Source organism: Tursiops truncatus, chromosome 1, assembly GCF_011762595.2.
Source record: "Tursiops truncatus isolate mTurTru1 chromosome 1, mTurTru1.mat.Y, whole genome shotgun sequence".
Classification (NCBI taxonomy): domain Eukaryota; kingdom Metazoa; phylum Chordata; class Mammalia; order Artiodactyla; family Delphinidae; genus Tursiops; species Tursiops truncatus.
The window spans coordinates 105,872,042-105,886,469 of record NC_047034.1 but is presented as its reverse complement, the minus strand read 5'-3'; the positions used below and the strand labels follow the sequence as shown (position 1 = coordinate 105,886,469).

Here is a 14,428-nt window from a genome sequence, read left to right as displayed (position 1 = left end):
CTAAAAATTAAAATTCACCCCCACCAAAATACTGTTGAATTTGAATTAAACTGTATCAAACCTATACACTTTGGGGGGAGTGACAGAACAATTTTTATCTATCTTCTTGGACAAGGGAGTATACTCTTTCTCAAGGTCTTCTTTCAGATTACATGTATGTCACATTTAGACCTTTTTGTTGTTAAGAATCTCATTTTCTAACTAGTAATTGCTATAGTATTTTATATGCTTATATTCAACCACTTTTAACCAGTGGTTTTAATTCAACCACTTTTATATGCTTATATTCAACCACTTTTATAGTCTATTAATTTTAAACAATTCCCTGGTGGCACAGTGGTTAAGAATCTACCTGCCAATGCAGGGGACACGCGTTCAAGCCCTGGTCCGCAGCAACTAAGCCCATGTGCCACAACTACTGAGCCTGCGCTCTAGAGCCCACGAGCCACAATTACTGAGCCCAAGTGCCACAACTACTGAAGCCCAGGTGCCTAGAGCCCGTGCTCTGCAACAAGAGAAGCCACCGCAACGAGAAGCCCGTGCACTGCAACGAAAGCCCAACACAACCAAAAATAAATTAATTTTTTTTAAAAAAAGAGAATACTTTATCTTTACTAACTCACATTTTTTAAGTCTCTCTAGAACTCTAAAGATAAAGTATTAGTTAGCCAACATGCTTCATTTCTTAACATTTTCCTTTTGGCCCCAAAGTAACTTAGCATGAGTTTCTTTTAGTGTTTGCTTTGTACTGCCTCAAAAAAGACAAGTTGGATTAGGGAGGAAAAAAAAAAAAAAGCTGGCCGAGGATGGTATGAATAGAAAGCCCAGGACTGCTTTCTATGCAGTCCTTATTCAAGTTGATGGAATTCCTACCACTTGAGACATGCCAGTCACCATGCTAGGGAAATAGGTTTCTAATAGTAACATTTCTACTCACATACCATTGGCCAAAGCCAGTCAAGTGGTGATGTTTAACTTCAAACCGAGTGGGGAAATACAATTGCACCACGTGGCCCAAAAGAGAAGAACCAGAAATATCAGGGAATAGTCATCAGTACTGTTCCACATGACAATTAGCAAATAAAACTCAGCTTTGTATTTTTGTGGATTTATGTATAAATTTATTTTAAAAAGATTGTTCTATGACCTCCTTTCTGTGTCACAAGACGAACAGGAATCAGACCTAACTTCATTGTATTCCATCAATAAAATTTTAGGTCCCTTCAAAGTAATGTTTTTACTGGTTGGTTGCTTGCAAATTTTTATTAATAAAACTTTTTAAATGTTAAAAGGATACATTCCCCAGTGGTGCGTGCGAATCTTGATGTGCAACCCTAAGGGTCTTCTGTGAGGAATGTCAAGTTTTCTTCTATTGCACCTTTAATATTTTATCATATTCAGCTGGATCTTCAAGTAGTACCATAGTGGCTATCTTGTCTTTACCACTTTCCAAAATTCACTCTTTATATTCTCAGGTTTGTTTTCTGCTTTACTGATTCGATTTTCTAGAATGTTAAGTCAGCTCATTGCTATCGAAACAGTTTTACTGTGTTTGTCTCCTTGTACTATCTTCTTTATTTCTGACCACTTTTAATAGAAACATTAAGGAAGCTTTATTTCACTGATCACAAAAAGCAGTTATTTTCTATAACTTTTTTCTAGTAAACTGTATCAGAATCAGAATTTTCTGTTAAGTCCATAGGACCACTGTTCGTCTTTACTGTAGTTTGTATTCAAAAGCCTCAGGCTGATGTTTATGCTTATTCATCCTGAAATAAAGAATTATCAATCCAAGTCCAGTGGTGGCAGTGATGTTGGAAAACCTTCCAATCCACCACTGTTAAGTACTCCCAGCCTCTCTGGGTACTCACAAATCCCTGGCAGACAACAGAGAATCCAAACAAAAATAAACTCCCAATATGATTCCAAAAATGTATTAGGAAGGATACAGGTAGGTCTGTAATCAAAGCAAAAACAACAGCAACTTCAACGAGATAGAACTTTCTCAGGTTACCATAGTTAATTGTTTTGGATTAGTGTGACTCCCAGGCTCCTCCTATCTTTTTTGATAAGCCATCTTCATCATGACTTGCATTTTGTAGTGTATGATGGCTGCTGGTAGTTCCCTCCATCATGTCTGCATTCTAGCCAATGGGAAGGAGAAAAAGGGAGAGCACATCCCTTAGGGCAGGATCTAGAATTGCACAAATCTCTTCTACTTTACAGTGCACTCTTAGAACTTAATCAGGTGGCCATAACCAACTGGAAGGGAAGCTGGGAAATAAATACAGTCTAGCTGAGCAGCCACAGGCCCAGTGGATTCTTATTATTAAAGAAAGAGTTGGGTAATAGATACTGGGAAACAACCAACATCTTCTGCTACAAGGAATAATGCCGGAGCAGGGGAGAGAGATAAGAAAGGATGTCCTGTAGAAACAAGGTACTTTGCTTGATAGTATAAAGGAAACAGTACACAAAGACAAATTAAACAGACATTTAACCTTCTTACCAGGCAAGCTATAAATGGTAAATACAACCAAAGATATTCTGTAGTACAATATTAAAATCATAATGGCTTAAGGTAGCAATTTTAACAAAGGGGAAAACTGCAACATATCAAAAGCAGCCAGGAAGCCAATACTGAAGATAATCTGACTTTCCAACCTGACCTAGACTCAGGATATTTTTGTTTTCTGTTTATTATTGTAAATTAATAAAGAAATTTTTTAAAAAATATTTATTTATTTATTTGGTTGCATGGGGTCTTAGTTGCAGCAGGCAGGCTCCTTAGTTGTGGCATTTGAACTCTTAGTTGTGACATGCATGTGGGATCTAGTTCCCTGACCAGGGATTGAACCCAGGCCCCCTGCATTGGGAGTGTGGAGTCTTATCCACCATGCCACCAGGGAAGTCCCAATAAAGGAATTTTTAAAAAGGGAATATTAAGAGGAACTGCCCAGAATTTCAATTCTTTCTGCCATCTTGTAAGCATTTTGGCATACCACCTTTGGTAGAGAATTCAGAAGTCTTAGAACAATATCCCCCAAGCTACTTGTTTTCATAGGCTAGATTTATCTAAAACCATTTAGTTTAAAACTGCAAAAGTTTTCAAAATGTGCTAAGTCAAAAACTTCAATAATCAAAATGTATTATTATTCAAGATGGATAAATCCAAAGCACTGAATTTTTTAATTAAAAAAAATCAAGGTGCTCTGGGAAACTGTTTAAGCCAACACACTGTATTTGTTAAATCTAATGCTGAAAATGAAATGCATCATTAGTTTCCACACCTTCCTCAGTCACCTAACCCTTCCTACCATTCCTTCTCACATTTCAAAGAATCCTGATTTTTAGTCTAGGGTTACTACACATTCTTATCAGAAATCTTGCATTAAAGATAATTTTGAAGGGAACTTTGATCAAGAGATATTTTATAAAGAAATACTATTTATAATATAGTCAGTCTCTAAATCAGTTTATGTTCCCACAATGTAAACTGGGTACCAACCCAAAATGAATTATCCACTAGAAACAAACCATATCATGGTTAATTTCCCAGACCAGCCCATAAAATCCTATTTTATCCATGTTTAGACCATTAAAAAACAATAAAAACAAAAAAAACCCTGTACAAGTCAACAGTGTAACTACCATTAGGAAAACAGTTTGTAAAGGAAAATACATTATAAGTTCCATCCTTGAATATGTGAACAGACCTTGCTTTTCCTGAAATACGGGCAGGTCTGCAGCAAGCAGCAGCAGCAGCAGCAGCATCATCTAAGCTAAGGAGCCCTGGCTCTGGTAGAAGATGCATCTTAACTTAGTCACAATACATTTAGTCCTTCACATACTAATATTGATACTTTCAGGCCTCCATCTTATGGCACATGTTTCTTTTCCCCTCTACCTGGAATGACTTTCCCTCCATAAACCCTTACTCATTCTAATGATCATGTTTTCAATGTAAATTCAACAGTAATTTCCCTAGGAAGTCACCACTTCCTTCCTACGTGTTCTCACCAAACTTGGAAGATCTGTAATAGAACTTTTACCACTCTTTGTTGTTTTAATTTACCTTCCTCCTTTCCACACAGTAGACAAAGAATTGGTCCAGAGCTTGGTTATAGCACCTCATCTTTCTATCACTCTCCTTGACCAGCACAGTGTTTAATGGAAACAAGCAGTACAAAGACCAAAGGCTTTTCAAGTCCAATAAATCTGGATTTAAGTGGCTGTGTCACTTACTAGGTGTAGAATCTTGAGCTAATTACCCAAACACTACAAGCCTCAGTTTCCCTTTCTTTAAAATCAAAAAACTACCTCAGAGTGGTTGTGTTACCCAAGTAAAATTAGTGGTTCTCTGATGCTTAAGAGAAAGTAGCATCTAAATTAAAGATTTCTGAATTAGGTAAAAAAGGCTGTGTCTGAGGGCTTACAAGAGACGACAAAGCAAGAATTTGAAAGTGAATACAAATATTCCTTAATTTTAAAATATAACTTGGCTATAGTAAACTAAAGCTGAATATTTTCCTTTAGGAAACACTGCTAATGCAAATTTAAAGATGGTAATCCGATAATGTTTAAAATACTACAATTGCAGCATTAAATATGCCAGACCCATAACAATCACTAAAACACATTTTGCAATTGACTTGCTAGGAAGAATGGCATCTCAGATTTGGAATCACCCTTTTTTTCTACAAGGTTAAGAAAAAAGGAGTACTTATATCCCTAAAATACGTTTCACTGAAATCTCATACTAAAATTATACTATGTATTTTATACATTATCTCATTTTATTCTTAACAATTCCTAACAAATCTGAGATGTATGGTACATGTCCTTTTGGGGGGGGGGGGGGTGTACTTATTTTACACATAAAGAAAGTTAAGCTTGGAGAAATTATGTAACTTAACCTTAGTTACATAACTTATTAAGTAGTAGAGTCAAGTCTAGACTCCAGGGCCATTGACTCCTAGTTACCCTAGGAACTATGGACACACACAGATATCTGTCTTATAGGAATTTGCAGTCTAGGTCTGGAGACATGGGAAATATGAAAGCAAAGATGAGAAGCCTAACTGTACAGAGATCACAAAGAATATGCCAAATTATAAAGTTTACAGGATAGATCTGTGTTTCTTAACATGTTACCAATGTATGACCTGAGCTAGGGTTTCTGGAAGTGGGGCCTGGAATCTTTTAAAACATTTCTCAGCTGATTCTTAATGTACATTCACGTTCATGTCTCAGATTCACTAGTATAAACAATATCCAGAATGAACTTAGGAGGGGAAGGTCAAATCGACTCATTTTTCTCTTTCAAATTCATCTATTTTCCGGTATTTTCCTTATATTACTTTTTTTTTTCTTGCGGTACGCGGGGCTCTCACTGTTGTGGCCTCTCCCGTTGCGGAGCACAGGCTCTGGACGCGCAGGCCCAGTGGCCATGGCTCACGGGCCCAGCTGCTCTGCGGGATGTAGGATCTTCCTGGACCGAGGCACGAACCCATGTCCCCTGCATCGGCAGGCGGACTCTCAACCACTGCGCCACCAGGGAAGCCCTCCTTATATTACTTTTAAAATCAATGGAAGAATTCCATTTTAAATGCTACACAAAAAGTGGCTTTAAGTAGAAATGATACCACTAGTTCTAAACAACACCTCATTGTGAAATCCTAATTTATAAAAGTCTTGATAACCAATTTCATGTTTTAATAGCTGTTACGACAGCTTACTAACCTTACACTTTGCAGCCTATAAATCATGCCCAAACAATATACAAGGTCAAACTTATGAACAAAGTGATAATCTAAATATGATTATACTGCCACCTAGTGCTCAACTTTTAAAATGTCATAATCACACAGGATTTGGGGGAAAAAACCCACACAGTGCTGTTACAGCCAACACGGTAGAAATGACAAAGCTTTGCTTTAAAAATTGGCCCTATTTTAGAGATCACTACCAATATCTTAAGGGTCACTGATGAGATATCCAATGACAAATCATAATACTTCATACGTCTAAAATAACAATCTTATAATTCAAATACAAGAGGAAAGTCAATTAAACTATTACATGTTATAAGTAGTACTACAAACAGCTACAAAAAATTGGAAACAACCTAAATTACCTGAGAGACTAAATACTACACAACCATTTAAATACTGGGGAAAAATTAAACAGGACATCAAACATGTAACAAATTGTATTTTCCAAAGATGGCAGCAATAATATTTCCCATCCACATGTTCTTCTGCAACATGACCTTGTCACCCTCACATTGAGGTGGGGCTATTTCTCCTCCCCTTCCAATCTAGGTGGGTTCTAGGGCTGCTTTGACTAATAGAATGCAGAAGTGACCCTGTTCCAAGGCATAGCCCTTAACTACTTGAGTCCAGCTTCCGTTCTCGCTGAAAACACTTGCTCCTGGGATATTTCTCGTAGAAACCAACCACCATGTATGAAATATGACTACTCTAACACAACTATGGAGAAGCTTTAGAGGATGGCAAACCTCTGTGGGGAGGTCAAGGAACAGAAAGGCATCAAGATGCAGATGAAGATGCCGTTATGGAAGTGGATCCTCCAGGTCTAGCCAGTGCCGAAACAATGGCCCAGATGAATCCTTCCCAAATTAATGACCAATAAAATTATGAGCAAAATGAAATGGTTGTTATAAGCCACTGAATTTTGAGGTGATCTGTCATGTTACTGAAACAGAAATTGGTTCCTGAAAGTACAATGTTGCTTTAAGAAAGTCCTAAAACACATGGCACTGGTTTTAAGACTGAGTGGTGGGCCTCAAGGAGTCTACCAATGAAGGTTTGAAGGACAGTGAGAAAGGTGTTATTAGAGACTAGAAAAAAGGTATATTATATAAAACATTTTTTGTATTGATTTCATTTAAAAAGATAATAGTAATGGGCTCTCCTACTTGATAACTCAGTTGAGAGGGATAATATATGGCTCTGAAGGTAACAGTTGAGCAGTATCTAGTCTTGGGTTTAAAATTAAGGGGAGTTAGTGACAACAGGCTGCTTTAAGTTTCAAGAACATATTAAATATTAAGTAAGTACAGAGTGGTCCAAAAACAATTCTAAAAGAGTTTGTTTCTAAGGTTGTCTGGTGATTATTTAAACAGAAAGCTATTCAAAATGCTTATTCAATAAATATAATATAAAAACTTTCAGACAATGTAAAATTTCATGGCAAGTACAATCAAACTATGTACACCAAGATTATTTATTAGGAAACACATGATGATGTTGTCTAGATATAAATCTCCATGAACATCAATATCTCAAACATGAAAGAAGCCACAAATTTTATGCCCTCAATGGACTGCAGAATATTTGTCCAGCTTAATTTCTTCCCCATTTCCATAGTATTAGAGATAAAGGTTGAATTGAGCTGGCAACAAAGCATATGCCTTTAAACCAGCAAGATGATGCAAATCTAAATTTATTATTGATATATGACAATGATATACATTTGTGTGGGTATGTATGTATGTATATGTTATTTTTAAAATTCAGACCCATGGAATATCATGATCAATTAAACTATTCTCAACATAATTTGACTGATGATATCCCTAGCAAAACAGAACTTTTTTAGCAGACTCTTGCCTGCCTCCCCTTGTCTAGTCATGGAATAGATTCTTCACTTGCAGGACATCATATTACACATTTAACCACAATATCTGTGAATAAGGCTACTGTATATTTTAAATCAAGTGTTTGTTATATTTTACATCAAAAAAAACAGTATCATAAACAGGTATTTCTATATATAGAGAAGTTTAATCAGATTATATTTTTAAGTTTTCAGGTCTTAAAATTTAGCCTAGTAGGTTTAGTTAGATTGAAAAATAGTAGTTTTGATGCTGTTCAAGACTAATAATAAAGCAAAACTAAAAGAAAATTAACTTCCCTTGGTTTGATATAACAGAAAAATGCAACTAAAAATTAAGGATTCCAAGCACAAAAAAGCAGGTAAGCCTTGAGAATTATATCTTCCTTCTCCAGTTGCTTAATTTTATTTACCCAACTATCTTGCTAGTCAAAGTGGAAGTGAAGCTGATGGAAAGACTGGAAATATAATGCAGTATTTTTGCACTACTTCTTTTTAAGTGGCTACAGAAGTTAGGAGAGCCAAGAATCTGAAATTATCTTCAGTCTTCTGTCTCTGTCTCACTCTTACATATTATCAGTTCAATCTTAATACTTTGGAAGAGACAGAATGCTCTCATTTAACTTAGGGGTCAGCAAACCTTTTCTTTAAAGGGCCAAAGTAAATATTTTAGGCTTTCCAGGTCAAGAGGCCAAACTGACTTATTTTTATTCTTTTATTTTTGTGAAGAAATTCTGCTGTGATGAGATATTCCACTATATATTTTCTAAATTTTCTGACCATTGTTTTCCTGAGTTAGTAGTATTGTGATAAGTGCTTAGTCTGGTAATGTCAACGTCTGTTGTATTCTTCTGGCACATCTACAGTATCACTGCATAATGAACACAATGCTTTGCCACCTAATTCAGTAACAACCTACGCTCCACTGTGCCTTAAAAGCATGACATTCAGAGTTCAGCTTTTTTTCTCATTTTGACATGATGGGTATGCAATGGTAACAAAATAAATAAATAAAATGTTTCAGTATGGAGATATGCCTGGCACTCAAAAATGCTGTGGGTTTATAACTGCTTCACTGGGATTTGTAGTGCCCTAAGCAGCAGTGTGATGTGATGAGAGCACCACATATGGTTTCTGTTGCAACCACTAGATTCCGCTACTGTAACATGAAAGCAGCCATAGACAATATATAAACAAATGAGTGTGGCTATGTTCCAATAAAACTTTATTTATGTGTACTGAAGTTTGAATTTGATAATATTTTCATGTGTTCCCAAAATTATTCTCATTTTTTTCAAAATTAAAAAACATAAAAGTCATTCTCAGCACACACACCATATAACAACAGGTGATAGGTCACAGTTTGCCAATCTCAGATTGAACTCATTTTATTACAAAAGACAACGGCAGGATAGAAATTTGGCTCCCATGCAGGCAGTGGAGCTAGACCGCCAGACTACTTAAACTCCCGTTTCTGCACCTCTAAAATGAAGACACCTCACAAGTGTCTCCAAGGATAAACTGAGTGAATATGTAAGTCACTTAGAACAGTGCCTAGCATATAAGTATATTAACTGTTAATACTGCTTACTGAGCAGAATATAATTGCAAATGGATTCCGATTCCTATTAACAACTCTGTATGACTTAAAACTCCCACTGGAGGTCTGAGGCAAGCAGTCTATTTGCATGAATATTACAGATGTCCTCCAAGCAAGACACTTCCACAGTATATCCCCACCCATGTTTCTGTTATACTTCCCACAATCCTACTAGCAGTTTCAACCTTGAGTATTTCAAACTTCAAGTAGGACTCCTTTTCTCAGGTGCTGGCGGCAACCCCACCATAAGAAAATTTTTGAACAGACTATCCCTATCCTAAAGTTATGCTACATATCTAGATTAGTGAGAAAGTAGAAATAAAAGTGATATTTTAAGAAGTATTGACACTAACAATTTCACACTAGAAATTCATAAACAAATCATTCTGTATGAGCAAATGAAAATTAAATCATTTTTGATGACTAAAAGGCCTTGGATGACACTCAGTACCTTTATAAAGATATACCTTTATTACTCCAAAATAAATCATGCTTATCTACCTTTATTACTCTAAAATAAATCATATTTAAATATACAAAAGTCGCAAAAGTTAGATTACATTTATTCATTATTTCATATGCACAAGAGTGCTAATGTTTAAGACTACGGATACAGGAGACAAAGGACTAAGGGCCTTTTCTTCTGGATCAGCTATCTCAATTTTAGATGTTCCCTCCTACCCCACATTATGAAATATATGCGTTTGTACAGACAATAAAATATGGTGTCTCTGATTTCACTCTTACTTATTTCCTTTTTTCTAATTATTTTTGTTTTACAATAAATATGAATTACCTGTAGGGGGAAAAAGTCAGAATGTATTCATTAAAAGAGAGTTTGGAAAATACACAAAAACAAAATGCCCCAAATAGTGATTTCATTTAAAACCATAGTAACTGCTCACCTACAACCAGGCCACATTCAGGACAGATCATATCACCAGCTCTGTAGTCCTCCACTAAGATCGCATCTGGATGATTTGGACATGTGACTCTTGGAAGAGCATCCAAACTAAATGAAAAAAAATTTTTTTTAAATAGCCTCCTAACCAACATGCAACAAAGTACTAATCTTTTGGGGGGAAAAAGAGGAGGATTTTGAACATTTTTCCAATAAATTTATAATACATTTACATTTATAATACATTTAAGCTAAATTCTCAAAGTAAAAATCCTAGGTTAGGTTACTTTAAATCCTAGCTAGTATTAACAGATACAATTGGAATTGTTTTTTGTAAGAACAGTTATTGGTTTGCAGAATGGAAGGCTTTAAAAACTTAAATGGAAAACAAGTGTTTTTTTTCTTTTAACATGTAGGCTACTAAAATGTTTATAAACCTTGATTAACATAGAAATGACTAGCTACCATAATAACGGTGCAACATTTACACATAACCATCTGGGTTTGTGACCCTTGCCACTTATTTCTATGGTCAGATAATGAATTTCAAGTCTTTGTTTTCTACGTGCTGCATACCTTAGTAATACACTTAGAATAGTACACTGAACCTAAAAGGTATACAAATGAGGGTGGTAGAGGTGGCTAGGACCTGATGATTTCATTTAGACCAGAACTAAGTTTGTGAGCCCTCAAGAAATTGTTTCAAGATCTACTTTTTAATCTATCTGTGATATTAGCAATTTGTTTGATTAATTTATTTTGAAAATAAGGCAGTCTGGGGAAGACACATCAGCCTTAAATAACCTAACAGAATCAGTTCTAAAAAGCATCAAAGATATTTAACATAGATTTAGTAATTATTTCTGTGGGTGTGGCCTTACAATCACAAATGTCTGGTATCACTGAAAATAAGCCCTTTTTAAAAGTTCACCTGAAGTTAATACAGAACAAGGTTATGTTATGACCACCACAAATATACACATAAAAGACAACATCAAGCATTCTTAAAGTATGTAAATAGGTATCTGTGGTTTTGGATAAAGTTTCTCAAAGTAGCAAACAGTTCAGAATGTTAACTTTCAACATAGGTGATACCCACAGAAAAAATGATAAAGTAATCCATATTCCCAAAATTTATATATTCAGATTAACCAGAACACATCTTGGATCTTTTCACTATGGAAAGAGGGAATGGAGATTTGTTTTATATTCACATTTATTCCATAAATTTCTACTAGAAAAATATTTTAATAAATTATGACAAATAAAACATTAAGAAATTAGTATAAATTATTAAAGAAAACCATGTAAAAATAAAGGAAAATGTTAGTAAAGTAACAGTAATTACAAATGCATAAAATGGGCAGCCATGCGGCACACAGCATACCAAGGACTGATATATTTCATACTATTAATAAGGAGACATACTATTGTGTGCGTGTATATGTATATAAAAATGATACGGAAACATCTCAAAGATATCCTAAGTGAAAAGAGTAAGGTGGGGATTTTACAGAAAACTGAAAAAAAGTATGAACTACAATTATATGCAGTAACATGAATAAATCTCAAAATGCTGATAAAAGAAACCAGACACAGAGAAATACATATACATTTATATATAAAGTTTAAATCAGGCAAAACAAACCTATGGTGTTAGAAGTCAGGATGTGGTTACGTTTGGGAAGGGGTAATGACTGAGGGCATAAAGGAGGCTTCCAGGGTGCTAGTGGTATTTGATTTCTAGACCTGGGTGGTAACTATGTGTATGTGCTCACTTTGTAATTGAACTGTACACTTGTGTGTGCTAATTTCACAAAAAAGGTAAAAAGCAAGGTAGCACACAGTGTTTATATTAGACTACTTTTTCAAAGAAGAGAGGTTAGGACTATATGCATATGTTTGTGAAACCACAGAATCACTATGAAAACACCAAGAAACTGGTTATAATGACTGCTTTGGAGAATTAGATGGCTAGGAGCTAGGGAAAGAAGGAACTGCTTTTCACTTTTCTTCTTGCTTTTCTATGATTTGCCTGTATTACCTATCCAAAATAAAATGAAACTGTGCTCAAGCAGTCAATTTTAATGAAATTACCCACAAGGGTAATACAAAAGAAGAAGCACAAGAGTGGGGTGGTGGGGAAGTAAGGGAGAGAAACAAGAGGGAAGGAATGGAGTAAACCACCACCACTGAGATTAAAATAACTCAGGCTGCCTAAGAAGCCACATAATGCCAAACTTCACTTTATAGCTATCATGTATTAGGTGCCTACTATGTGTCTAGTACTATACATATATTATTAATCTTCATTAGCAATTCTGAAAATTAAGCATTACCTCCATTTTAAAGATTATGCTCAGAAAACGATTTTCCTAAAATCACAGAACTAGTAAGTGGTGGAGTTTAGATTTTAAGTCACAACATTTGTGTTCTTCTCTGTGAAAACACCAAGCAGTTTCATAGCCTAGTCACTGTACATCTTCCTCAGGGGGAAAAAAGCTAAGGACAGAAATACTAACATTTACCTTTGTTCTCACTGGTAGAAAAACTCAACAGATGGACAGCAATGACATACATTTAAGAGCTGGACATGCCTAGAAAAAATTTACTTCAAAGAAATATTTCAAAGATTTTTTTAATGAAGAGAATAAAGGCACACAAAGGAAATGTATTCTTTTGGTAAAGAATCTATCAAGTGAATTTACTATATTTAACTATTACAACATTTCTTACAAATACCATTTCCTGTTCTATTATATACAAAAGCTTAGCCCAAATATGACCACGTTTACCTTTCAGATCTACTGCCATGAGAGAATACAAGTCATAGATAAGTGGTTTGGGAAGCTATTTCTCCATTTACCTACAAGGAAGCCTTACCTGGCAGAGCCACACCCAGTTAGAATGACTGAGCATTCAAACACTGAATTAGCAAACAAGTGTTTACTAATTCAGTAACAAGTGAACAAGTGTCCCTGGCTTTAAGAGCTGTGTCCAAGTAGTTTTAGCTAAGGCTGCCTCCTCCCCCAACCTTTTAAAAATACAGTAACATAAAGCAGTAAGCCTTGGTAGTTTACCAGAAAGGGCCTGGATTTCTCCAGCTTACTATTTTGTGATAATGGCTTTCATCGCGAATTCAATTCCAGAGATGATAACAAGCTCAGAAAAATTATGCCAGAGCTACCTTGCCTTCCAGAAGCTACAGAAGTTAATTTGATACTTTTAATACATGAGTTAACTAGAGGCCAAGTGTGACAACAGGAAATAGATATGAGACTCTACACTCTGTTCTAACACTAACCTTGGATAAGTCAACATTGGCATGACTCAGTTTACACTTACGCAAAAATCCTAACATATACCTCATGGTGGTCATGAGAGATATAATTAGGGTCTGCAAACATTTTTCACGTCACAGGATTAAAGGCTGTCTCTAACGGCACTGTATGCACTTCCTGTAGATATGGGTACATCACATTTTTAAAATATAATATTAAAGAGTGACTACCCAGCATACATAATTTTCTGCAGGCAAGATCTTCTTCAAGAGTATGCAGACGACATCTGTAATGAAATCTCTTAGAAGAGAACTTATCAACTCTTCAGAAATGCCCTAGCTTCCACTTCAAAAGGCCTCGGGGATGGCAATCAGTTTCTCTCAGCCTTACCAATGCTGACGTCCCTAACTTTCTGGCTTGTCAGATCAATAGGGGCCAAAAATTAACCCTTTCCCTTTAGAGAGGAGGATTCACGGACCCTCGGGCTTGTTGAGCCACAGATGGAAAACCAAGCGTAGAAAAAATTAACAAGAAAAAAAGGACGGGTGAAATATCCGTAAAAGACGCGAGGCCAGGGGCTGGGGGTACATGAGCCTTCACACGGTGGTGCCTGGGTGAGAAAACGGCCTAGGACGCTGGCGGAGAAATGCCGGCGGTTCGGTACCCGCTGCGACACCCCTGTCAGCCCTGCCTCTGGGAGTGCCTTTGTCCGGGGCGGCCGGCCGGTCCTGCCGCCTCTCCCCGCACCTCCGCGGCGTTTCGCCCGACGCCGAAGTGCCGGCGGCCACCTTGCAAGCCCCCGCACTCGCCGCCCGCCCCTCAGCTGCCCAAGCTCGGCTGGACGTACTTACCGGCTGGTAGACGCCATCTTCACGGCCACTGCAATTCCAGCCACCAAGGACGACGGACGAACCGCAAACAGGAAGCGATTGTGACGGAGAAACGCTGCGAGACTGGCTTTTATAGGCGAGTCGCCCACGCAGTCGTAATAGGGCGCGGCTACGGGTC

The 14,428-nt window shown here is 36.6% G+C and overlaps 2 protein-coding genes across 2 annotated transcripts in view; one reads left to right on the top strand and one right to left on the bottom strand.

The window, feature by feature from the left end:
* PKN2 (protein kinase N2) overlaps positions 1-6,746 on the top strand; it is a 171,422-nt gene extending 164,676 nt beyond the window's left edge. The window contains exon 23 of the mRNA XM_019919811.3: positions 6,451-6,746. Within this exon, the coding sequence (XP_019775370.2) occupies positions 6,451-6,477 (27 nt within the window). The 3' untranslated portion in view covers positions 6,478-6,746. The remainder of the gene's footprint in view (positions 1-6,450) is intronic.
* GTF2B (general transcription factor IIB) overlaps positions 1-14,428 on the bottom strand; it is a 27,196-nt gene extending 12,768 nt beyond the window's left edge. The window contains exons 1-2 of the mRNA XM_004326545.4: positions 14,272-14,428; positions 10,144-10,250 (exon numbers count right to left, since the gene is read on the bottom strand). Coding sequence (XP_004326593.1) covers positions 10,144-10,250; positions 14,272-14,288 — 124 coding nt within the window. The 5' untranslated portion in view covers positions 14,289-14,428. The remainder of the gene's footprint in view (positions 1-10,143; positions 10,251-14,271) is intronic.